General features: G+C 49.4%; 1 protein-coding gene and 1 long non-coding RNA gene across 5 annotated transcripts in view; one reads left to right on the forward strand and one right to left on the reverse strand.

The window, feature by feature from the left end:
- GALNT2 (polypeptide N-acetylgalactosaminyltransferase 2) overlaps positions 1–26,289 on the reverse strand; it is a 191,132-nt gene extending 164,843 nt beyond the window's left edge. The window contains exon 1 of one of the 2 annotated variants that reach the window (XM_038533940.1): positions 26,096–26,289. In XM_038533940.1, coding sequence (XP_038389868.1) covers positions 26,096–26,221 — 126 coding nt within the window. In that variant the 5' untranslated portion in view covers positions 26,222–26,289. Of the gene's footprint in view, positions 1–22,871; positions 22,956–26,095 lie in introns of those variants that run through there. The other variant, XM_038533941.1, reaches the window with a different exon arrangement.
- LOC102152185 lies at positions 1,467–16,206 on the forward strand. 3 transcript variants are annotated; one of them, XR_005357801.1, is made up of 6 exons: positions 1,467–1,912; positions 6,772–6,877; positions 8,688–8,952; positions 10,337–10,524; positions 11,045–11,124; positions 15,603–16,206. It is a non-coding gene; the product is annotated as an uncharacterized LOC102152185 (long non-coding RNA). The 3 variants fall into 3 exon arrangements; XR_005357802.1 differs by lacking the exons at positions 10,337–10,524; positions 11,045–11,124; positions 15,603–16,206 and having other exon boundaries at positions 1,468–1,912; positions 6,736–6,877; positions 8,688–9,222; XR_005357800.1 differs by lacking the exons at positions 10,337–10,524; positions 11,045–11,124; positions 15,603–16,206 and having other exon boundaries at positions 1,471–1,912; positions 8,688–9,222.
- Positions 26,290–26,655: the final 366 nt, after the last annotated feature.

A 26,655-nucleotide genomic window follows, 5' to 3' on the forward strand; every position in this document is an offset into this window, starting at 1 on the left:
ACATAGTAATCTCAACATGATAAAAATTTTATCTCCTGAGCAAAGTACCTAGCAGTTTAACAATCTGGATAAATAGTTCATTAAATTCAAGAGTCTGGTGAGGAACGTTATCGGTGTCCCCCATGACCCTGAGTCTGAACTGTGAAATCTCTATCCCCTCCCCACAGGCGTAGCTCTGGACAGTAACTTAGTATGATCCTGATGTTCTCACAACAAATTTAATAGGAAGAGGGAATCATTTTGTTTGCTTCTAAACAAACCATTCAGACAGAAATGAAGGAATTACTCATCCTGCAGAATCTATTTACCATCTGTTGCTGAAGGGGAAGTCTTCGCTGAATAAGGAGCCTGAGCTGGAGGACCTCAGAGTGAATTAAACACTTGCAGCTTCCAGGTCCCACTGATTCTACGCCTGTATATAACTCGGATCACACCGATTCTTCCCTTGAGAAGAAATACATGAAGGGCCATTAAGGAAACCCAACATGGACAGCACCTCCCCACCTGCACCCCAGGCTGCTAAGGATTATACAGAAGAGGCTGAAAAACTGAATTAATTATGAATTAAGAAAGACTCTGCTTGATGGATAACAGAAATCTCTCAAGTAAGATGAGAGTCAAATGCAGAAGCATTAAAGAGGTCCTGGAGGGGAGGTGGGAGAGGCTGCTGTGGGGCCCTCGGGTCAGCCTCCCGGCCCCCTCAGCTAGCATTGCCCCTAATCACCAAATCACTTCAGCAAATGACTAAGAAATTGGTAAGAAATTCTTTCTTCATAATTATCACAGATAAGTACGTATTTAATATGTTCGGTTTCACTAATTAAAATCTGAAAAGGTAATATTTTCTATCCTGGTGCAAGCCACACTGACAGGTTCTAGAATGAGAAGACAGCATAAATGCAAGCTGATTTGTAGGTTTTCTGAAAGCAAACCCAACTGAAGCCAGCCAGGATCAGTGAGAAGAATTGTGAGGGCAACTGTCTTCAGACCTAGGGCAGAGCCCACTCCCTCCCGCTCCCCAGCCTCAGGAACTCCAGGCACACTCCCGCAGAGAAGCCCTCTGAAAAAGCAGCGGCCTGGACGACAATGATTTATCAGATCTCAGGGCACTTTGGGCTGCCTGGGCAGTCCTTTTTTTTTTTTTTTTTTTTTAAGATTTTATTTATTTATTCATGAGAGACAGAGAGAGAGAGAAAGAGAGAGAGAGAGAGAGAGAGAGAGGCAGAGACACAGGCAGAAGGAGAAACAGGCTCCATGCAGGGAGCCTGATGTGGGGACTCGATCCCCGGACTCCAGGATCATGTCCTGGGCCAAAGGCAGGCACTAAACCGCTGAGCTACCCAGGGATCTCCCTGCCTGGACAGTCCTGATGGCCCACCAGTGTCACTGGGCATAAAGGGGGCAGGCCTCTCTTACCAGAGGCACAGGCCCGTGGTTCTCCATGCCACCACCACAATGGAGTGTTCTATCCCCCGGGGAAACTCCCCTAGGCTTCTCTCTCCAGCAAGAGGGGCCGGGACTTCTCACAGCACAGTAGCCCAGCTCCAGGAGAGAAAGGCAGAGACTGCCTGGCCTCTGAAGGCTGGGCCTACAGAGCTCAGTGTCCCCCCTTTGGCAGTCCACTGGTTATGTAAGCCACCAGACTGGCCCAGACTCCACCAGGTGAATTCAGCATTTGGAGTAGGGGCATGCAGAGCAAACAGGGAGGAGAACCTGCCAGGACGTTGCTGCTGACCTCCTCTCACAACAGGACACCGGAGTCACTATCTCCTCTGAAGCCAGAACTACTTGGTTTTGTTCTGAGAAGTGTGCACTGGAACCCATCACGTGGAGACAGCAGTGGAGTGTGATGGTTAAGGGCAGGCCCAGCCCAAGGGGCCAGCAAGAGCAGGTGTCAACTCCAACACCTAAGGTAACTCCTTTAACCCCTCTTTATCTGGCAGTCTGTCCACAGAGGGGATGATAAAACTGCCTCATGCCGTTTTTATAAGGATTAGATGAAGTAACACATTACCAAGTGCTCAAAAGAGTCCATGGGACACAATCAGTTCTTGGGGTCACTGTTTTTATTTCCCGCTGGAGGGGCCACACCAAAGTCTGTCCAAGCCACAGAATGCACAGATGCAGCCCCACAGGTCTGCTGACCACTGCCACATTCCATACCAGTTCTCTGCAGGCTGGATACATAGAAGAGCCAGGTTCTGGGTCCCCAGCTCGCGCTGATCGCTTTTTCTCTCTCACCCTGTTCAATCAGAGACAGATAACAAAAATCTGGGAATCAGAACACCTCGGGCAGAGGGGCCAGTTTTTAATCACAGTGAAAACCCAGAAACCAGGAACCGGAACCATATGTGACTCAAGCCCTGCACTGAGAGCTTTCTCCACATTGCTTTAATCCTCGCCACCCCAATGGGAGTTAGGAGCACACCTAACACAGGCTAGGTTCCACGTGTGAAGCTGTTTCGTCTATAAAGAGGGTATCAGCCCCCCACAGACCTGTACACAGAACAGTACTCGAGGTTAGTTCCCGCGCACCTGGCTCTTTAGCTCCTTTCCTCGAATTGTTTAGTTCTATTTCCTATTTGATGGTTTTTACTTCTACTACATATATTCCTTTTAACATCAGATGTTCTGGGAAAATGTGCAGATTTAAATCAAAAGAACAGTAACATTATAATTACCCCCCCCCCCTTCTAAGTGACAAAACTAAGGCTACGACAGATTGAGGAGCTTACACGGCCCGAGTTTACACAGCCAATAAATGGTAGAGGGTGGATTCAAACCCACTTATCAAAAGCCTGCCCTCTTGGCAACTGCCTCATGTGCCTCTCAAGGGTGAAGTGAACAGGATGAGGTGCGTGACCCACAGACCCCTGGGTCTCACCCATGACCCGTCAGGGCTGCAGAAGGCGGGCCTTAGACAGAGGCAATCATTCTCTCTCACAAACATGAACTCCATGTCCTTGCTTCAGCTTTGGGCATTGACTTAAATAAATGGCCACATGCACCTCTCTGCATTTAGTTTTTGATATTTTTTTTGTCCAACTGACACCATCCATTATGATGTGCAGTGATCTTTAAAGTCCAGTATTCTCATCAAGTGTAAAGGCTACGAGATGTTTGTCTCTCATGAGGAAGTGCTTCATTCTGTTAGAAAACGAGGACGATGTAACTCAACATGTTTCCTTCGGCTACCAAGATCCAACTTATGCACAACTGATGGAACTTCCCTTGGTCCAGTATCAGCGGACTTGTTAAAAAGCTCGTGAGCACTGAGCTATGCTGTTAACCCTTTGGGTCTCAGGCTCCTGCTCTACATATGGGGATAATAATACCCACCAGGCAGGATTATGTTGGGGGTTAAAATCAACACAGATGGGCAACACTTACCCAGTATCTGGCCCCACAGAGATGCTTCATGTTCATTCTCCTTCATTCTTCAATTCTCCTAGCACTTCGGTTTTCTTCTCCTCTTTCTCCCCACCCCTGCAAATTATTGGGCCCTAGATTTTTAAGCTCTTGTTTTAATGAGTCTGTGTTTATATACAATATACGCATTTTTTATGTGCTGCCTCAAATCTTTTTTGGAGTGTACACGGCTTAAATACACAACAGCCATGATCTAGATAGTTGAAGGAAATTTCAGAGTTGTCACATAAGGGGCATAGAATTTAGTGATAAGGTTGGAAAATGTCACCCTCTGAAAATAAAGCCAAAAAGAACCAAGAGAATGAATGGCATTAGCCATCTGGGGTGATCTTTCCAGGAAATAGCTCACTCTAGCTGATGACTTAGAAGTGTAGCTGATGAGAAAAGAGTATGTCTCAAATCTCATAGAGGAATCAAAAACAAAATCTCATCAGAATGACTTGAGCAAAAAATCTATGGAACGTAACATAAACCGTAATCTAATTAAGTACAATATGTCTCAGGAAATAGTTCTGCTGGCTGAATACTAAAGAATGTTGGCAAGAAAGTCAGATGTATCAGTCAGGATCCAATTAGAATTCAGATGCCACATGAGCTTTTTAAACAGTGGGTAAAAAAAAATAAAAAAATAAAAAAAAAAACAGAGGGTAGCTTTAACAGGAATTGTTAACTAGGTGTAAAGTTGTTAACTAGGTAACTGAGGTATCAGGGCTGTAGCAACTGCAGAACCGGCCAGCGCCCCCAGGACTGGGGGGACGAAGGGGAGAAGTTGGAAGGACTGACCCTTACAAACTCAGAGAAGAGGCCCTGATGCCCAGAGCACTGAGGACAAGGCAGAGGCCATGAGGCAGTTTGAAAGCTAGATTCAGCTGCTGCAGGTGAAGTGGGCAAGTGTCCCTGAGGACTGCTCATGGGAAGAGGAAGCCTAGGGGAAGGACCAAGTCCTTTGCTGGTCCTTTGACTGCCCCCTACCCACACCTGGCCTGCCAGGGAGCTGCTGGCAAGAGCAGAAATGAGCTGGCATGCAGAGTACTAGCTTGGGTATCACAGAGCAGAGTCTGGAAGGATTTGGGGCTGAGATAATACTTTCATAAATTGTACACTGGGTTTTTGTGAAAAATGAGTCTCCACTGCCACCTTAGGGAGAGGGTATTGATTCTATATACAGAAATATCCCCAGAATGGTGAAGGCCAATTCATCAAGCTTCATAGGCATAGGGAAATAAGCCTACAGAAAACATAGCTGCTCCCCCAGCAGTGTTGTGGTTTCCTGATTACATGAGCCCCTAGGAGCCTTCTTACAACAGCATGGTTCTCGTCATCAGTTAATAAACTGTCAATCTTATTTACCAAAATTTTACAACCCTGATTCACGGAAACCCAAATCTTTGATTGATAAAAATTCCAAGGTGAACTAATCAAATTGAGTTTCAAGACCTGTAAAACCCAGAGTGAGACCCCAGACCTGTGGCAATTCCTCTCTCAAAGCTCTTACACAACTTGGTGGCTTCTGTTATTTTACCTGTGTGTTTGACCACATGTGATTTACACATTGGGAAATTTATCAGGTATTCTAAAGACAATAACTGAAGTCTCAACTGTTTTTACAAATTTGTTACACACACACACACACCTGTGCAGAATAAAGAAAACAGATGCAAAACTTCAACCTCCCCGTGGATAAACCCATTCATGGCATTCCTAAATTCTAGCCAGTTTATCCTTCAACAGAGAAATCAGCCGATGTTCATAGATTTCAGAAACCTCAGAACCACGGGGACCTCCCTCCCCTTCCCTCCCAACTCAGCTTCTCAACACACACAAAGTAAATCATACTGAGTTGATAACAATAGGGAGACAAGGACAGAAGTGCTACTGGAAGGTCCTCTACCTTCAGTTCAAATGGGCATGTGTGAGACTGTGGAGGGGAAGCAGCCAGGCTGCTGTGCAGAGTGCTTAGTAGCACTCACCAATTCCAGGTCAGACTGGGACAGACAGCTTTGTTGATATCCCCCCAGAAGATAAGTGGCTAACAGGCAGCCTAACGACAAATGTCAGTGTCCTCTAATCATGTAAAAGTTCCCAACACTCCCAATCAGCGGGTACATGATCCATAATAGGTTGTCTAGAATGATTTTTTCTGGAGATTTACAACCACATGGTCACTGACACTCAACATTATGGGGTCAAACCTCCCTCCTCAAAACAAAAACAAAAACAAAAACCCATAAACACAACAACAAAAACCACCAAATCCAGAATAAAAAAAATACACAAAAATAGGGATCCCTGGGTGGCGCAGCGGTTTGGCGCCTGCCTTTGGCCCAGGGCGCGATCCTGGAGACCTGGGATCGAATCCCATATCAGGCTCCTGGTGCATGGAGCCTGCTTCTCCCTCTGCCTGTGTCTCTGCCTCTCTCTCTCTCTCTCTGTGACTATCATAAATAAATTTTAAAAAATTTTAAAAAATACACAAAAATAAAACCCATGATTGCTCAATGACCGAATACCCTACTCCCTGTATCACTCAGTCCAGAGCCTATAAGAAAAGTTACATTTTCTTTAAGCTCTAAACTGTCACTCTGGTATCTTTTGATCATTATTTTCTATTGCAAACAGCAAGCTTCTTGGAGATTCCAGAATAACTAGTTATAACTAAAAGCCTCATTCAGTAATCCAATGGGCAATCCATTATATGCTCGTCAATATTCAACTCTAAATCAAGCACCCACAGAGAAGACCCAATTCAAAGTCCACAAAACTGACCAAACATATATGCAAGGACTCCATGATGCTTAGCAATTATGGCCAAAGATGGAAACTCTCAGTAATTAACCTTCCTGACCACTGTTTCCAAACCTGACTGCATGCGAATCAAGAGTGGGGAGCTTCTTCTAAAACATTCTTCAGCCCTATGGCCCAACATTCCAATTTAATTGGTCTGGGGTAGTGACTGGGTGCCTGTACTTTTAAATCCCCCCAGGTGTTCCTCCTGTGTGGCCAGATTGAGAAACACTGGACAACAGTTTGCAGGGTGGGCAGGTATGAAAGATGTAATAAGCTGCAAGGAAAACCAATTAAAAGACACAGGGGAAAAGCAAGGGGGGGGGGGTGGGGAGAATCAAGAAGATAACAGAGTCCAAGGCTACTGCAGTCCTCGAAATTTCATTTGAAGCCAGCAAATCAAGTGCAATCAATGGACAAATTCCTTCACTCCACATATATTGCCTTAGTGAAATTACTAATTAGTACTGGTCCTCAGATGAGGCAGCTCTTAAAATACGGACACTATGCATGTCCTAACAGGCCACGTCCCCTCCTCTCCGGGGACACTGTGTACAGGTTTTGAAGGGGCTGTGCCAGATGCTTGCTTGGAGCCTGCCACGTGAAAGAAGGGGACAGAAGCCAGCTTCAAACCAGGATCTTCATTTCCACCTTCCCTGGCAAAGTACGTTTCTCCCTGTAGTAGACAAAAAAGTACGCAACCTACGCAAAGTAACCTTGCATATCTAATGAAATGACATACACACCTTTTCAGCCAGGAAGAAGCAAAGTTGTGGGAGTGTGTGGCTGCATGTGTGTGTACACACAAGTGTATGAGTACATGTGTCTGTAGCTGCAGACAGAAAATGACTGAGAGCTGAGTTAACAACACACACACACACACTATATTGAGCACTTTCTACCTACATGCTGGGGCACAGGTTTATACTACGTGCTTGACAGACAACATCTCACTTAATCCTTGGAACAAAAGAGGTCTTGTTATTTCCATCTTACAGGGGAGGTGACAGAGACTTAAGGAAGGTGCCTGTCCAGGGACAGACAGCAGTAAGAAGGGCTTAGACTGGACCCAGATGATGATTCCGAAGCCCAAAGCTTCCCACACCACCTCTCCATACACACTCTCAGGGTTCCCCAAAAGCACAAGCAGCATGGCCAACACACAGCTGGGGAGAAAGTGCTGTGCCCTAAATCCATGTTATTAATGATAAGTTATTAACTGCTCCTAGGGCTCCCATGCAGGAGATTCAGTCTGCAATTGGATCCTCATTTCTACAGAAATTATGTCCTGGGTGGCGGGCGGGCGGGCGGAAGGGGTTGTAATTGAGGAGGAGGAATAAGGAGCAAAGAGGGAAATCAATGCCCTTGGCACACAAAGAACTCACTTTGCAGCTGTTTTCCTCCCCAGACAAGGAGAACACCCCCAAATAGGTCAGAGACAGGAAGCTCCAACCTCCAAAGGGGAGCCAGCTGTGCTGCAGGACAGTCTCCCTCCAGGCTTGCTCCCCCCCCCACCCCCCGTTCACCCTCTTCCCTTGACATGGGCAATATTCCAGCCACCCACACCCCATTCACCCACCAGTTGTTTAAAAGTGAATTAACCACTCCTCGGCACAGGGCAGAGAGATGCGCAGGTATCATTAATTATCACTATCCATTCTAAATTCTTGCTCAAATGACTCCAGATGCCATCCCCCAGGGTCTCATTATTCTGTACCTCCAAACACTGCAAATAATGGAGGACAGAATTTTCTCGGTTCCTAAGCATGCCAAGTCCTGGAGTAAAACCCTTTGTTGGGTCTCTACATTGCACAAAGGCGGACAGAACTCTGCCCTGTGGCTCAGCACACTTCCAGTGGCACCCGCATTCCTCCCTTACCTTGGTGGGTTGGCTCCATACACTTCACAAATTGTTCCAGGCATCCCAACAAATGCTCCAGAAGAGTCTGCCCCTTTGGCAATCAGTGTCCGATGACCTCAGGGACACTGACTGAAGTGTGACCAGGCTGTGTGCCGACTCAGTGGCCCCCACATTTCACAACACACATCCACCTCCACCCTATCTGTCCGATGCCCTAAACCTCCCATCCTCTATTACCAGAAGTCAGTAGTATTATCAAGTTTTATTTATTTTATTTATTTAGACACAGTTTTATTTTATAAGTGGCCATCGAAGGCACAGAGCATTAAAATAAGAAGTCAGAGGTAGCTCCCAAAACTCAGGAATGTAATGAATAAGAGAACAATGGATGCCTAATCCCTAGCCTATCAGCGTGTCCACCCAGAGACTATTTTAACCTAGGTGACTGCCTCCAGATTACCATCCATGTGCAGAGCAGTTTTATGATTTGATGAATTGGTGGAAGGAGAGTTCACAATGGAAAAACTTTGCTAAATACAACTAGAAGGAACTAAGAGGGTTTAAAAACAATTGATAATTTTATTGTTCATTATCTCTCTCTCCTCTCCTTCAGCATCCTGGCGTGGTCTCCGTGCGCTCCTCAGACGAGGTAAAGCGGCACCCCCACTGATTAAGGCCCAGTGATTTAATAGCACACAGATACAGCTGGGGCCTGTTTGGCTGCAAGAGCAATGCAGCATTTCTGGAGGAAAAAACGCTCTAGGATGCACTGCACTTGAGGAAAAGCCAGATTCACACCCAGAAAGGAAGGTGACTCCCCACCTTGACCATGTCTGCCAGACCACAACTGTTACAGACCAGAGACAGTGCATAAAGGGGTAAATGACTTGTAACAGAAGGCTGGGTCACCCGGCAGGGAAAAAGCCCAGGGGAGGGTGGGGGCAGGGGCCAGCATGTGCTGTATAGCATGGCATGTTTACCAAGCAGCAGACCCTCCACAGAGTCTGGGCTTGCAGCCATTCTCATCACAGTGACCCCAGCAGTCTGAGACTCATCTCACTGACCAATGGTCACAGAGCACCAACTGTGTGTTGGGTGCATACTCAGGGAACCCAATGACACACACGAATAAATTCCTAAGTGCTTACCGACCTGGTGCCTCCCTTGCCCACTGTGCTTCCATTCACCAGCCTTCTTTTTGCTTTTAATTGCCCAATCACACCAAATTGACTGGCCTCAGGACCTTTGCACATGATTCCTCTCCATCCCTTCCACCATGTCCTCATGGCTGTATCCCTCCAATCATCAGTTCTTCCCCAAATGTCCCCCCTTCAGGACTCTCTGCTGGTTATGTGAGTCCCCTTGGAGCACCATATAGGGCTATCCAGTACCGTTTTGGTGGCCTTCAACCTGCACCTCTCCCAGAATGCAGATTCCCAAGCCCACAGGGCCCTCATTCCCCAAAGCCTCCCTCAGTGTCAACACACCATGATTGTTAATGCATCTCTCTAGGAGGGAGGAGGGCAGGGAAGGGGAGTAGCTAAGCACATGCCAGCCCTCAAGACGCTCACAGCCTGTAGGATGCAGGCATTCAAATATTATATGGCATGGCTCAGCAGGCTGGGGAGGTCCTGGGTGTCAATACCAGCACACAGTTAAGGACCCAGGGAGACTGGACAGCCTTGGACCCAGATAGCCTTGCTATCTGCTGGACTAGCAGGATTCTGGGGCTGCAGACCTTCTCCCCCAAGGGCACACAGCCCAGCGTTCGGGGCTGGTGAGAAGAGCTCAGACCAACACCCGACCCAGTCTCTTTCCTCCTTTGTCCTGGGCACCACTTCCCTCTACTTACACACAGATCAGAGGACAGGGCAGTGGGGCTCCTTCTTGGGGGAAGGCCTAAGAAATGCCCAGAGGGATCCTCAACACTTCATACACACACAGGTAATGTTGGTCCGAATCATTCCAGAGACACGGAGCACAAACACAGTGTGTCCCGTTCCCCCCCATTACCCCCCACAAGAAACTAAATGCTGAATGTTGTCCATCTCTTAAACTCCCTGGGCACCATTTAACAGCCCAGACAGCCTCTTTAAGGGAAAGAGCAATGCCTTAGAACGGGAATTCTATATCTTGAAACATCTCAATGTGCTGTATCAGAGGGCTGCAGACAACCTTTAAAGGTCATCTCTTAGCCTGGCTCCCGGGCTCCATCATCCCAGCTGCCTAATTAGCACTTAAATGGGTATGTTCCATGCACAGGCCTTCCTGAGCGTCAGGCTGGGCAAGGACTGGTTTCTAGGCTCTGTCCCCTATTTCTCTGTGTGCGGACCTCCAGAGCCAGGACGTGCCTTCTCACAGCTCGACACTCCCTTCTTGCTTCCAATGGATAGTCTTTCCTCCTTTATCGAATATTAGTTGCCCATATCGACACTCCCTTCTTGAAACAAGTAAGTACTGCAGACCCTGTGGAAGGTCCCTAAACCAGACTCTCCCCCAGCTCAGCCCTGAGGGGGAGGGACGAGGAGAGCCCACCTCGGGGGGCCAACAGAGCACGGGTGGATCTCCAAGGGTGCGCCAGCTCCAGAGGCCCCTAGCTGACCAGCCTGAACGTCGTGGACTGGGAAGGCAGGACTTAAAGTCAGACACCCATGAAATTGCCATCCCATCAGCTCACTCCCTCAGGCCATTAATCCATTAGGTCTGCTTTGTTCTCATGCCCCTGGGATCCACACAGCACTTTGACCAATCACAGAACCTTAAAAATGTAACCCAAATGTGACACTTCTAGCTTCGCTCAGCACCACAGCTTCCATTATAAATGGGGCCCTCCCTAGATCCACGTGATTTCGTGGGGCCCAAGAAAGGGAGCCAGACCACAAAGGGAGGGAAAGTTTCCACCATCGGGGGTTCTGCACCTGATGTCATTTCTAGTCCAGTGAGTCATACCATGACATCACCACCCACTAGGGTGTCTCCCTCCAAGCAAGCCCCCTCGTCTATGGGAGAAGCCCAGAGCCGGCACCAAGGAGCATCTGCAAGAAAGGAGGGTGAGTACATGTGCCAGTAAAAATAAAAGTAGGCCTTCGCTAAACTGGTCAGGCACCACACCAGCAGCTCAGGAATTTCCAAAAATCCTTTTTATGGATGAGGAAATGGAGGCCAATCAGAATACCAGCAGCATCTGAATGTGGGCCTGCCGCCAGAGCCAGGATCTTTGAGTTATCATAACCAAACATCCGGAATTTTGTATAGATCATACTTCTTAAAATCATCACACAGTGTATCTATTAATCTACAATCTAGTCATAAATTGTCTTAATTAGAGGCATCAGAGAAACCACACGAACACCGTGCTAATTGACAGAACTAGTCCTGGGCCCTCCCGGGGTGGGGGACTTTGTTTCATTGCCACAATTATTAATTTGTCTTCCACTTGTCACTCACCTACAGTTTCAAAAGCAAGTCAGAAACTGAACTAATGAAACTAAAAGAACGTTTACTAATTAAAACCTTGTGGAAAAGTTTTCAAATAACACGTTGCATTCGGATAATAACAGCTCAAGATATTGAACAAACCAATTGCCAATTAGAGTTAAAAAATTAATTATACAGTCACAGAGTTAAAAACCACATCCTGGTGTAATTTGCAAAGATGAGAGATTAAGGGGTAAAAGTGGGAAATAAGCTCTTGGTAACCACGTGCGGGAGAAGGGGCCTGCCGCGGCCCCCAGAGCCCGCGCTGGCCGCCCGGGGCCCTTGCCCCACTCACCCCGCCGCCCCGGGCTCAGCCTCCACGCTGGAGAACGAGCAAGATCTGTGGGAATCCCTCCCGGCCTCACCCCCCTTCCACGGTGAAGGTTCCAGGCCAGGCCCGTGGAGGTGGAGGGGCTCTCTGGGAAAGGAGGCTCTTCTGCTTAACCACGGCAGAGGGAGGCCAGCTCCAGTGGGCACAGAAGCCCCAGGCTGGTGAAAGCCAGCCACGGCGGACAGCCCCAGCCAGCTCGGGGTGCCAGCACCTGCCACCCTACCAGCCCAAGAGTTTGTGTCAGCACCAGCAGCTAGGGGCACTTAGCACGTAAGTTCCAGGCCCCATTCGGACTTATTCTTCACTGAACAATCCGATGAGCTACATAAATGAGGAAACGGAGGAACAGAGGAGTTAGGTAACTTGCCTGAGTTTCCACAGCTAACTGGAAAAGCCAGACATCCAACCCAGGCCTAAGGCCGCCGTGCCACATGTCCCCTTAGGCGTGTCGCCCCAGAGCCAACTGCCCACAGAAGACTTCTCTGCACAATCTCTCTGGGCTCCGCAAGACCACTTCCCGAGGCTCCAACATGGATTTACTGAGCTGTCCTGGCAACCGCCCCGGAGACTCAGTCCTCCTCCAGACACTCAGTACCCCTCCGGACACCAAGCAGGCTGCGCTTACCGGTACCCAGAAGTCCTCCCTCATCACACACAGAACCTGGGTCACCAAGACTCCACTCTATGGGCAGCTCAGACCCTGAACCCACTCTAGCCCTGCACAGAGGCCTCCTACCCTCTGCTGAAACCTAAAATAAAGTCTCACAGTCCTGAGGAGAGCTCTGCTTCAAGATACCTATGACACAGGTGGTTAGGACACCAGCGCTTTCTAGTGCTTGCGTGAAAAACTAGACCGATGGCATCATCAGAAATCCCATTCTGGGGCCAGTGCAATGTGGCCAGGAGACAAGCCTCCGCGGCCCTCACGCAGGGATGCTCCACAGAAGGCCCCACCGTCTCTGAGGCCTGCACACCCACCCTCAGGCTGGCACTCCGATCTCCTAAGAACCCAGGCCGCTCCCCCTCCCAGCTCACTGCCAGCTCCCACACACCAGCAGCTCTCACTGAAAAAGGTTACCGAGATGATCCCCAGCCCCAGCAATCAGCACCTTCCAGGCCTGCAGCTGTAGCTCTGCGTTCATACACAAGAAGCCTGTTTGTGACTTGTCCCTGACTGCAGCTCTAAGACCAGGACAGCCACAGCTGACTTTCTCCAAAGCCGTATCTTAGCTGGGGGACCATGACAATTCCAGCCACGACACTGCTGCCATGTGACCTGGGGGGCAAGTTCACCACCTTGGGGCCCGCAAAAAACCACATGCGTGAGTGCGGGAAGAAAACTAGCTCCTGATGTTCTTCTGGGCAGAGAGAAATGAAAGAAACGAGCACTGTCTCTAAAACTGTTTCGGGCATCTCTGTGACAAGGCTGATACAAATTTGAAGTACTAGGAATTATAGAATTATACCTTCCAGAACACATGCATTATCATACATTTGTCACAAGTCGCTCATTTACAAATCTGATGTAAAATATGAGGTGTTAGCGATAATATCCTGCTGGAGAAACAAAGGGGAATAATGTGTATTTATTAAAGGTCTCCCACCCTGGCTTCCCAAATCATCCCCAGCTCCCACTAATGGACTGTTTATTCCAACAAGCAAACTGCCCAGGATGAGTGGAAAAGCTGGCAGAAGGACTAAACATAGAAACGTGCTGTCTGCCCACTCACACCTGTCAAATGAGAAGGATGGAGTCAACATAATATAATAACCCACCAAATTCAGGTGGGTGACAGGGTCTCTGGGCCACCGAGCAGGCTGGTTAGGTGTAAGCAAACTCACAGAGCACCCTAAACTGACACTCTACCATCAAAATGATCACCAAAATTAGCCATCTCCTAGGAGTTTAAATAATTTTTTTTTAAAGATTTTATTTATCTGAGAGAGAGAGAACACAAGCAAGCATGAATAGGAGAAGGGCAGAGACAGAGGGAGAAGCAGACTCCCCACTGAGCAAGGAGCCAGACAACATGGGCTTGATCCCAAGACATCAGGACCTGCCTGAGGAACACAGACACTTAACCGACTGAGCCACCCAGGCGGGCCTAAATAATTTTCATAAAAGAAATGGTATCAAACATAAGAATATTTTCCTTGTTATACGGGTGCCAATTCCAAGATCTTAGGCAACCCTGAAGCATCCTTTGGAAGAATCACCACTAGACATTCCTAAATTACAGAGGATACACAAGGCTGATTACGTCTTTGCTAACTATGATACTGTGATTTACAAGAAATACAAATTTCATCCACAGTTCCTGGCTCATGATTCCCCAAACCCTTGAATTTCCTGGGAGCAAAAGGAGCATCTTTTCTCATAATACTTTAGTCTCTGTCTTCTGTTCCTGAAAACTCCTTACAGCCAGAAAGGTGAAAGAAATGTCTCCTAATTTATAACAAGCCCCCTCCCACAACTGGGGTTATGTTAATGAGGTGACTTTTGAAAAGCACCCGGGGAACCAACCACAGGACTAGAGGGCTGGAACTTTCCATCCCCTGATTTCTGGGGGTGGCTGAGGAGGAAAAGACTGAATAAATTACCAATGGCCAACGATTTGATCAGTCATGCCTTTGTAACAAAAACCCTAAAGGAGGGGGTACGGAGAGCTTCCAGGTTGGAGAACCAGAATGCTTCCTTATGCCACCATGCCAGGCCCCAAATTCCATGAGGACAGAAGCTTCTTTGTTTGGGACTGTGCCCTGCGTATCTCTTCCTCTGGCTGTTCCTTCATATCCTTTGATGTTCTTTGTAATAAACCAGTAATCTAGTCAGTAAACAGGCTTCTTGAATTCTGTGAGCTGCTCTAGCAAACTAATTAAACCCAAGAAAAGGGTGATGGTAACCTCTGATTTACAGCCAGTCAGTCAGAAGCACAGGGGACAACCTGGGCCTGCAGCTCTGGCGTCAGAAGTGGAGGAGAATCTCATAGGACTGAGCCTTTACCCTGCGGGACCTGGTGCTGTCTCTGGGCAGACTGTATCTGAATCTGACCAAACTGTAAGACACTCAGCAGGTGTTGGGGCATTGCTTGGTAGAACCTTCCCTGTGATGCACATGCTGGAAACTGAGAGCAGAAACCTTCCACTGACTCTGTCACTAAGCCTTCAAGTTGCTTTTTAAAAAATATTAGTTTTCACCCGGTTTGCTAGTTGTAGCTACGAACAACTGTAAATTTCTTTTTAAAAACATTAATGAGGGATCCCTGGGTGGCGCAGCGGTTTAGCGCCTGTCTTTGGCCCAGGGCGCGATCCTGGAGACCCGGGATCGAATCCCACGTCGGGCTCCCGGTGCATGGAACCTGCTTCTCCCTCTGCCTGTGTCTCTGCCTCTCTCTCTCTCTGTGACTATCATAAATAAATAAAAATTAAAAAAAAATTAATGAAATTTTCAAAAGTACACAAAAATAAAATAGTAGGATGGACCCCAGGTAACCATCAGCCAAATTCAATAACACATAGCCCTATCTTATTCTCCCATAATTTTCCCTCCAGACATGGTATCATTGCATCCATAAACACTTAAGATTGGATTTACAAAAGATTAGGATTTTCAAAAAACAACCCCAAGATTCCATTAATAAAATTAATAGTGATGCTTTATAGTTCATCTACTATTCAGTCCCTATTTGACTTACTTCTAATTTTTTTTTTTCTTTTTAGGTCTTTCTCTAGTTGGTTTGTTCAGTGATCCTGAGCTCCATGAAGGAAGACAGAGTATCTTGCTCACTTCTGCAGATCCCAGAATTCAACAGGGTAATTTGTAAATAGAGATTGCTCCAAAGTGTTTGAGTGGGTTTGTGCTCATCACTGTTCACCTCTCAAAAATAAAAAGTAAAAAAATAATAATAAATAAATTTAAAAAAAGAAGTAAACTTCTGTTTATATGGATCCTGAGAATTAGGTCATTACCAGCACATGGTCAAACATACAACAGACTAGCAGCAAAGTCTACATGATGCATGTCAGTGGCCTGGAAGAAAATCCCAGAAACAACAATAAAGCTCTCACAGTCCTCAGAAACCAAATCAAGTGGAGAAGTAGATGGTGAATTGGGAAATCAGAAAATATTCCCAAATGAGTAAAAAACTGGCTAACTCTACATAACTGCCAAGCTACATTAAAAGCCCAGAACCAAGAGCTTTTAGCGCTTTCATTGATTTTTTTTTAATGCTGCATCACCAAAGGTCTTGGTGGCACAGATGACTTTGAGGAAAATTGGCACAAATATCTTGGGGTCAAAAACTAGATACTGGAAAAGTTTTAGGAACACCTTACCCCTACACTTCATGTGTATTTTCCTTTTTATCTATGTACAAGAGTGATATATGGAAAAATCAATGTCTAATTAAGTCTAAAAGAGCTCTTTAAATAAGTAGACAAATAAAAATGTTAACTGATAAAGAAACCATGTGTCACAGTTCAATGAACAGTGTTTTTTCCTTGCCTACTGGTACATAAAGTGGTGGTTTTATGAATAATGGCATCTTAGATTTGATCAAAAGAGGTATATTCTATATGAAGGGGAAAATCAGAGATTATCAAAAGTGAGGAGCAAGAAAAACAAGTGGGTGAGCTTGTCCACACGAGGGAAGAGGGAAGGAACAGAAGTGGGCAGGGACAGTGAAAAGAGGAAAAGAAGGTGAGCCTCGTGAAGGTCACAGCAAAAGCTCAAAATCTTGGTCAGTGGGAGAGCTCCTGAGGTGGAAAGAGCCAAGATAATGACACTTGAAGCTTCCCACGCTGGCCAATCGGCCCATCATCAAGGACAGCCTTGGGCATCCCCATGCACAAGAGGCACCGCCACTTGCCACAGCCTGATAACAGAGTATTAGTTTATGGGCATCTCCCAAATGCAGACCTCTAATTTCCATCAACTGCTCAGCAATCCCAGGTGATTCAGCTTAGACCCTTCCATTGAAGTGTGTCATCCTTCTAGAGCAGTACCCTTCCAGGAAGGAGTTCACTCCTTCACTGGCCTCTGAAGAAGCAAAGTCAAAGAAACCATCCCAAATGCTCTTAAGTCTGAAAGTCTTTAAAATTACCTTTCCTTTGCTGCCATGCAAATATTCCAGTTGTTTCATCCAGAAACAATTGTTGGCATCATGCATAACCCCCATAAAGGACCTAAGATCCCTCATAAATGCCAACATTTTCTCTGAAAAGCAACTGGATGCTCCCACTTGAGAACGAGGAGAATCTGCAGTTTCCTACCATGCCACCTCCCTACAACAGCTGTAGGCAATGAAGTCACACATCCATTTTATTTCCCACAAATACTACAGATTGCAGAGCATCAACGTAGGCCACGTTGCCAAGCACAACCTCTCCAAAGCCCGGGCTTCAGGCAGGCTTCTGACCTCTGGTTTCCTACAGGCTGGTTTTCCTGCAGGAATCAACAAGCCCCATCGCCCATAGCAACTCCCAGAGATTACATCACAGTGGAAATCCTGCGCTGGAACAGGTGTGCAGGGACCGCAAGGATTTCTCGTTAAGTGATAACATGCGTGGAAAGCATTCTATCAATGTGCAATGCCACTTAACAGTGTACTCAACAATGGACAATGCATGCTTCCCAGGTCCAACTTAGCATCTCATAGAGATCAGCCCAGGAATCAAGCAACGAGATTGTTCCAAAGGCACATTTTACTGAGTTGATGAGCAAACTAACCTGCAGGCACATAAAGCAGCCCCAGGTCCAAAGTGGGACACAGGGGCATGGGAGCAGGCGTACCATTCTCCTAGGATGGGTACACGTGGCCCAAGGCTCCACGGGAACAAGAAGACCCAAGGTTCCCACACCACACAGGAAACCCCACCTGTGACAAACCAAAGGTATCAATCTACAGAGGTAAAAAACTAGCTCATTTATTTGGCAAAAGTCAGCAAAAGGAGGCATCACGAAGACAGGACACGGCTAAAACCATTGGCTGCGTGTGAAGCGAAGTGAGTCCCAAACATTCATCTGCTTCCAGTTTTGGCTCAAAGCTCACTTCTCCAGTGAGCTGGACCCCCACTCGGTTCCTATCCCCTCCCTCTGCACTTGGCACCTTTCTTCACACTGCAGCGGCTACTTACCTATCCTGGGTTTCGTCTAGCTCCCCACTAAAATCAAAGTTCCATGAGGACAGGGATCCTGCCTGTTATAGTCCTGCCACGTTCCCAAGCACCCAAATAGTGCCTGTCACACACTAGGTGTTAAAGAAATACTCATTGAAAGGATGAATGAAAGGGACCAGAGCCTGTTTTGACTTCTGCTCCTGCCAGAGGGGCAGCTGGGGACGGTCGTCTTCAGGACAGGCAGATGGCGGATGGAGAACACACAAAACCTCTCACAGCGCAAAAGGTTAAAAAATGAAAAAGGCAAAACAGACTGACACTACCATCAAAGCATTACTATGAGTGCTCCAAAATGCCTTCCAGGAATGCTCTGACAAGGGGCAGCAGGATGAGGGCATGCCAAGAGCACGGCAAGGCCGGCTCCCGACAGCAAGCCACATGCCACGCTGCTGGCCGCCAGACACCTTCCAGGCCCCGAGCTGCCACAAAGCCCACCACCCACCGAGGCCTCGGGAGATTCCTCCCAGCAGACGACTCTGGGTCAGCCATCCACCAGCTCCGCCACCTTAGGAAAGTCACTCCCCCTCTCTGTGCTTCAGGCTCCATCAGTAAAATGACAGAACCGAAGGGGCTATCAGGAGAAGTCACTGAGTTCATATTGACAGAGCAGCGTTAGGACATGGCCTGGCACACAGTGGGTGCTAACAGCTTAAGTGTTTATTAGATTAAAACCCTTGCCCAGGGGTTCCACCCCTGACCACACAAAGAGGCCATCCTGTTCTGCTAGGATCTAACCATAAAAGTCACAGAGAGAAAAGAAATGAAAGTTAACATAGACACAGCAGTGGCTCTCAATGAGGGACGTCTCTGTCCTCCAGGTGACACTTGGCAGTGCCTCAAGATGCTGTTGGTTGTCACATGTGGGGTCAAGGCCACGGAAGCCACTAAACACCCGATGATACGCAGTGTAGCCCCACACAACAAAGATTATCTGTCTCCAAATGTCAACCAGGTCAAGCCTGAGCAACCCTGATCGGGGGTGATCATGCCCCACAAGGACACTGACAAAACACGTGTCCAGTTTGGGGCTCTGGAAAGTCAGTAACTCCGTCCCAGCCAGACTGACCATTCTTCCCCGCAAAAAATCCCCAGGCCATAAACAGCTACCCCGGCAGGATCGGGTAACCAGCACTCAGGGCCCGAGAGACCCTGGGGAGGGCAGAGGGCGAGGAGACAGAGGAGAGTTTGCCCAGGCAGGCGGCCCAAGGCAGCTTTGATGCCCACTCTGGGCCACAGTGACCGGCCCATTCCACGTCCCCAGACAGCCACCCCTCAGCCGCTGCTCCACAACAGCCAGCTCCTGTAACACGTGGGGCTCACGGCACAGAATTCCCAAAGCCTGGCAGAGCTGTTTCAATTTAGGCCCGGGAGTGAGATTCTATGCGACCGTTTTTGGTTTTCTCAGACCCAGCCCCAGTGAATCACTGCCTTCTACATTCCAGCCTGCTAAGAAACCCAATGTGCATAAAACGACATGTTTCCCAGGCCTGTAATCCCGGACATGACGGAATGCAAAAATGCCAAGTGTCTCACTCTATGCTCCAAGAGGCAGAGTGAGGGCAGGAGCAGAGATCTACCTGCCTAGGCCAAGGGACCAGGGGTGAGGGTGACGTGCTCCACCAGGAAAGGCCTTGTTGGCTCCTTGAGTCTGGTTTTTGGGTTTTTTTTTTTTTTTAAGATTTTATTTATTTATGAAAGACAGAGAGAGAGAGAGAGAGAGAGAGAGAAGCAGAGACATTGGCAGAGGGAAAAGTAGGCTCCCTACAGGGAGCCCGATGCAGGACTCGATCCCGGAATCACGACCTGAGCCAACAGCAGATGCTCGACCGTGAAGCCACCCAGGTGCCCCGAGTCTGGCTTTTTATTTCCTAGAAATGGTCCCATGATCAGAAAGGAGAAAGGTGGAGGAGGCTCTCCTGAGTAGACAGGTAAACCAGACAGGTCCTCCTGGTACCTCCTGCCATGGAACCAATCCTTAAGGTCAAGCACATGGCTGAAGGCTAGAGAACCTTCACACCAGCTAAGAGACAAAGTCTGGTTCCACTCTGTGGGCATAAGTGTCCATAGGAGGGCTCCCTCCAACACGCAGGCATGAGTGTCCACAGGAGTACTCCCTCCAACACATTCAATCTAAACTCTCAAAGAAGGGACATTCCTTACCAGGCCCAGCCTTTCCTAAAACCCTCTCAGGTGGGTTTGCTTGTGGAAGTACCAGGAGGTCTGCCTTCAAAAACTTCACCAAAAAGGCAGTCTGGAGGCAAGACAGTCTGGATCCAAGACAACAAGAGGGGAACAAGGGTCCCCAGTAGCAGAGACTCAAACACACCCTCAAGGGGAAAGATGACCCTTCAGGTCAGAGAAGTGAGACCAGGCCAACGCTTCCTTGGATCCAAGCGGCACACTTACATGAGTGATACTCAGCATGTTTAAGTATCACTGTGATGTGGACGCAGAGGTAGGGTACAAAAGGCCCCTGCAGTGGCAGCTTTCAATTCTTTGGTTGCTGATCATGGTGAAGGGATTCCCAAGGGAAGAGACCAGGATAGCCAGGGGCTGGGAATCATTCAGAGTCTTAGGAGTGACATTTACTTACCAACCAGTATGGAAGCATCCCCCTATTTTAATCTGTGTGGCATCACGGTATGGGTGTGTTTCCATTTGGACATCCACCCAGCTTATATGTCTCAGCATCATCTCATCCATGCAAACCTTCCAGAAGAGGATTCACAAGGAGAAATGCAGAAGAACAAAAGCAGGGAGTGGATTTGGCCAGGTTTGGCTACTTTTCTCATCCCTCGAATTCTGCTGGGCCAGCTAGGAGGCTGCATAGATTTTCTTTTTTTTTCCCCAGGAATACCCTGAGTCCTTCCTGGGATCTCAGCCAGAACCTCAAAGTGAACTCCTGTGTGTGCCTGTGTCTCTGCCCCAAGCAGTCTCAGCCTCACCCTCATCACCATCACCACCACCACCACCACCACTACCACCACCTCCTCCTTCCACTAAGCCAACTGCCTCGGATTTGCTAGAAGGTAGGCAGCATAGCATTGCCTGCTTTGAAATCGACATCCTCCCAAACTTACTTCCCACTCCCCAAAGATCTGAAAAACATGAATGGCAGAAACAAAATATTATATGCATATAGAGATATAAATGCGTGCATGCCCAGTCATTTTCCTGACCACCTCTTGATTACCTCTTCCTCTGATCCAAATAGGAAACCCACCACGCATGAGGAGGTATGGTGGAGAGATTTACAGAGGGCCTGAAGGCCACGTACAACCTCTACCAGTTGGGTCTCCTCAACCCTACCTCAAGGTTTGACAGCCTGAGCAAGCTGACCCTACTCTGTACTGGGTACAGCCACTTCTTTTCCATTTTTCTTAGAGGGTTAAGGGAAGCGCTCATTACTTTGGCACTGTTTATCAGTCACAATCTGTTTCCATTATGTTTGAGCACCCGGAGGCAGCCACAACATAACTTGGGAACAGGGAAACTTGATTTTCTTTAGAGAAAAGTTTATATTACAGTGCCATTTGTCAGATTCTCTGGCGATAGTGTTTTTCCCCCCTCTGCTGCCCTCCCTGCCTCAGCTTCAAACTCTCATTTCAAATGGAATTTCTTTAAACTCCAAACTGATTATAGGTGGCGAGGTGTAGTATGGGTCCCCTCCTGCACATACACCCACAGACTCACATATCTACTGACACCCATCAAAGCACATGGCAGCTTCATGTTCCACCTCAAACCACTCAGCCGAGAGCAGTCATAGCTCCCCTCCCGCCAGGAGAAGCAAGGCTGCAGAGACAGAGGGGAGCCCAGATCGTAGGTGGGGGATGGAGCAGGCTGGCTTCCTTGCCACAGGAAGTCTCCACTGAAGGGCACGTTTATCACACGCTCTGTTCACACAATCGCCAGAGAAAGATGTGCCTTCCATCCAGCTTGCCTGCTGGCTGCCAACAGGTGGGGACCCCACTCCTATACCGCAGCTAGGCATGAGAGAGCTGGCGCAGTCCAGACTGCGTCCCCCAAAGGCAGTCCTTAATGTCATTCAAGGTTCTTTAGAACAAGCCCAAATAAACCAAACAAATCAATCTCAGAGGAATGGATGAAAGCTAAAGAAAAAATAAAAACATCAACGATTTTCCAGAGAGCCAGAAGACACTGCAGATTCCTGGTTCAATATTCGGCTTTTTCAAGGAGTATTGTGGCTTTTTACTTGTTCTTTATCACCACCCCCAGCCCCAAAACCATTTATTCAGCATCTACTATTTCTCAACACCTACTAATGGCATTTAGCTCTCTGCCATAAGGTGAAAATGATTATCGCCACTGTAAAGATGAAAAACTGAGGGTCAGAGAGTGAATTAGTAAAGGTCACTAAGCAGAAGGTGGTAGAGAGCTAACGTCACTCAGCGCCAATAAATGGATTCATGCCATTCCTCTTCCTGTGAATGTCCATAACCCAGCTCAAGAAACATGACTGTTTCCCTGATAGACCAAACTGAGAATCAATGAGTCAGCTTGGCATGTGAAGCCCTCTTCGGCCCAGTCCCCACCTCCTTCTCCAATTTCATACCCCACTGTTCCCCTATACACGTGCCACACTCCAACCAAGTGAGGTCTCTCACCACTCCCTCCTCCCTGCAAATGCCTCCTACAAGAATACCGCCCTCCCCCCAGCCCTCCATCCTCGAACCCCCAAAGCCCCCCAAAGTGAGGGCTGCAGCAGTTCATCCACTCATCAAGGAAGGATGGGAAGTGAACAGGATGCCCAGGCCTTGGTCATGTCCTTCAGCTAACACTCTCACCTACCTCCCGAGGATGTGAGCAGCACAGACAAGGGATCTCAGGCTGGACATGCTCTCTTTTGGTAGAGATCATTCTTCACAAACTGGGAAACCATTCCCTTTCCATCCTCAACGGCCACACTTTACCCAGAGGCAGGCTCACTGCAACAGAAATCCCTTCTTCTCTTCTATAGCTCTATCCACTGCCAACCTGCCAAGGCCTGGGGAGACTTAACATGATTAAAATTGTAAAGCATTTAAGATGTTTGAAGGAAAGGCATCATTGAAGTGCAAATCATCAATTTGGGGGGGGGGGGGAAGCAAACTATGGGAGGAGTGCAGAGATCTATACATGTGTAAATGGTATAATTTTAAACATTATGCATAAACTGATTGACTACCCACCCTGAACCTCAGCATTGAGTCCCAAATGGTGCTGCTATGCCCAGATTGCTTTTGAGCACCTGTTCCTGTTCACTGTATTAGATCTGCAATCTGAGGTGAGTTGACTTTGTGGGTTTTGCCAAATGGAGAATAACAGTCCTGAGATCAGTTATTTAACAGGCAGGGCACAGAGCAACAAGCCCGGGCAGGGGTGCTGAAGCAGCAGAAACACCAGGCAGGCTCCCGTCAGACAATCCCCCAAAGCCTAATACTGAAGCCTGGTACCCCGTGAAAAACATCAGGGCAGAGCGAAACGTGCTAAATACAGAACAAGAGCTTTGACTTATTATAGCATAGTATGAATCAAGAGAAGAAACATTAATTCCACTTGCATCTAAAAAACTATAGCTATTATTTACATTCTGCCTTCACTTGCATACCACATGATCTTTTTTAAGTCCATACTTTGCAAGCCCCCCCCCCCCAAAAAACCCAACAGATTTCCTTTCATCATAAGGATGAACTAAATTTGAAGACTCTTTAGTCTTTAAATCCATGGAAACAATTCAGGAGGAAGGAAGACTACCCAGTTTTACACTCTAGATTAGGAAATTCAGGACAGCGGGGTTCTATTCAGGCCCTCCAGAATGGTCTCGCAGCTTCGACTTTTATACCAGCATCCACAACCCTAAGTTAATGAGTCTTTTGCTGTGATTTCAAAAGCTATTGCATTTACACACCTCTTCCTCAACTGACAAATCACTAAACCATTCTAAGGGCTAGGATTAAATTTTATGGTTCGTTGACAGAAAGAATAGAATCCCAAATCACCAATCCATGTATAATTGTTCATTTCCCACACATTTTTTTCCTACCTGATCTCCATACCTTCCCATTGCCACTAGGTCACAAAGAGTTCTTGGATTTTTTTCTTTCAATTAAGGATACCCCTCAAAAACCAGCGGCTGAAGGCCACCAGGGAGAAAGCAGCCTCTCTGGATGCTAAGGACACACTGTTGCTGTTTCTAATCACAGGTACTAAGGAAAGTACTAAACCCAAGGAAAGAGAAATACCAGTGTGGCTTATTTGTTTGTTTTTCTTTTGCATGAAAGGCAGAAGGCTTTGCCAGGTCCCACCAGCATACCAGACCTTGCAGACCTGCCAAGGCCTAGTTTATTGCAAAGCAAAGTTTTGAAAAGAATTTCAGTTTAACATGAGCATAGTTTTTAAAGGGCTGCAGTGCTCCTACTGGATGCACTGCTCTTCACCATTCAAGAATAAACAAGAGACTTCAGGTACATCTACAGCAGTTCTCTGCATTAAAAAAAGAAAAAGAAATTGGGCTAAGAGCACCCTGTTGGCGCAGAACTAAGCTAGGCCAATTCAGCACATGGAAAGACTTTCCATTTCTGTTCCCTCCAGATAAAGCAAACCCATGCAATTTCCCAAGACTCACACAAGATACCTACCTCCATCTAATACCTTCAGGTGAGAATGAATGAATCAGTGAATCAATGACACAAACAAGGGGGGAAACCTCAGAGGCGGCCAAACCTCAGCGTTGACTTCACCTGTCTGACTTGAAGGCTAAAAAGTCTGTTCATGCACGGTCGGTCCCGTCTGGCTTGTTTCAGAATACCATTCGCTAGTTCCAGCCCAACCCGCGGTCCACCTCCATGAACTCAGAATTTCCTGGGTTCGCGGTGACACTAAACGCCACAGTAATGAGGGTTACAGGATTTTGGAAAAGATAGCGCTGCTTTCAAAGCCTCTTGCCCGCTAAGCGCCACAACCCCGCGGGCGGCATGTGCCCAGCCAAAGCCCTCCGCCGGCAGCGCGCGCGGCCGCAGGACCCCGCCGTCGGGGCTTCCCTGGCCGCCCCATTTCCTCCCGAAAACGCCCGGCTGTCGGGGGGCTTATGCGGTGCCCGGGGCCTAGCCCCTCGGCCCCCGGGAGCCTGCTCAAAGCACGCCCATAGGACAGGGACCACCCCCGCGTAACCAGGCAGCGGGGCTGGGAAAGGCACGCTCAGGGCGCCCGGGCCAGGCGGGGCCAGGAGGGTCGGGCCGTGCGGGCCAGAGCCTCGAAGTCGGGGGGCGGGGGTGTCTGTGGCCGGCCCCACTCCGGGCGAGGGGCGCGCGGGCCCTCGGCTCACACCCGCCCAGGGAGCCCCTTCTCTCCGGCACCCGGCTGGCTGCACCCGCCGCCGCCGCCGCCGCCCCCAGGGGCGATGGGCAGAGAAAGCGGCGAGACCCCGAGCTGACCCCGAGCTGCCCCCCAACTCCCGCCGCGCGCTGACAAGGGGGAAAGGGGGGAGGCTCTGCAGCGGCTTGTATCAAAGGGCTGGAAAGAAACTTGGACTCCTCTCTCCCGCACACGGCGCTTCGGAGAGGCGGCCGCCTCTCCCTCCTCTCCTCCCCACCCCCTTTTGTGCGTCCCAACACCCCCGCCGCTAAACTTCCCACCGCAGGGGACGGGGCTCCCGGCGGCCGGACCAGACTCAACTTCAGTTACGCGGAGCAGACAGAGGGGGACGTCTACCCGGAGGACGCGCACGGAGGGGCAGGGGGGCGCCGAGGAAGGCGTCCGGGGTCCCGCAGGGCCGCCGTCTCCCGAGCCGGCCGAGCGCCGAGGGCCCGGTGCGCCCCTGCCCCGGGGGGCCGGCCGGGAGGCCGGGGGAGGGGAGCGGGGGCCCGAGCGGAGGAGAGCGGAGGGGCGGGAGCCCCCGTCGGCGCCCGGCCCGCCTCGTCCCGGCGCGGGGTCCGCAGCGGGGCAGGGGGCGCGTCGGCGCGCGAGGGGCTGGCGGGGAAAGGGGAGCCGGGGGCTCGGGGGCCGGTCGGGCCCGGGCAGGGCGCCCCACTCACCTTCCTGCCGGCGCCGCCGCCCGCGCCCGCGGCCAGCGCGGAGCCGCCCCCCGAGTACATGTAGTAGGCGATGCCCAGCACCCACAGGAAGGCGAAGCAGAGCAGCATCCGCGAGCGCCGCCGCATTCTCCCCTCTCGGCCGCCGGCCGCGGCCGCCGCTGCTCGCGAGTGCTGCCTGGGGCCGGCGCGGGCGGGGAGCGGGCCGGGGGAGGAGCGGAGGAAGGGGAAGGGCGCGGCGGCGGCTCCTCCTCCGGCGCGGGCGGCTGCTCGGCGGCGGCGAAGGCGGCGCGCGCCCGGCGCCCGAGCTCCGCCCCGGGCCGGGAGCGCGGCGCGGCGCCCGAGCAGGAAGCGGCGGCCTCGGAGGCGGCGAGCGGGTCAGGGAGCAAAGGGCGACCAATCGGCGGCGGCTGCGGGGGCCGGGACGCGGGCCGGAGGAGGGGATTGCCGCGTCTCCATGGCGGCAGCACGCGGGGCTCCGGCGGGAGGGCGTCCGCGGGCCCGGCCCCGCCCCGCCCCGCCCCGCCCCTCTGCGTCCTCCCCGCCGCGGCCCGGCCGCCCCC

Source organism: Canis lupus, chromosome 4 (genome assembly GCF_011100685.1).
Source record: "Canis lupus familiaris isolate Mischka breed German Shepherd chromosome 4, alternate assembly UU_Cfam_GSD_1.0, whole genome shotgun sequence".
Taxonomy (NCBI): Eukaryota; Metazoa; Chordata; class Mammalia; order Carnivora; family Canidae; genus Canis; species Canis lupus.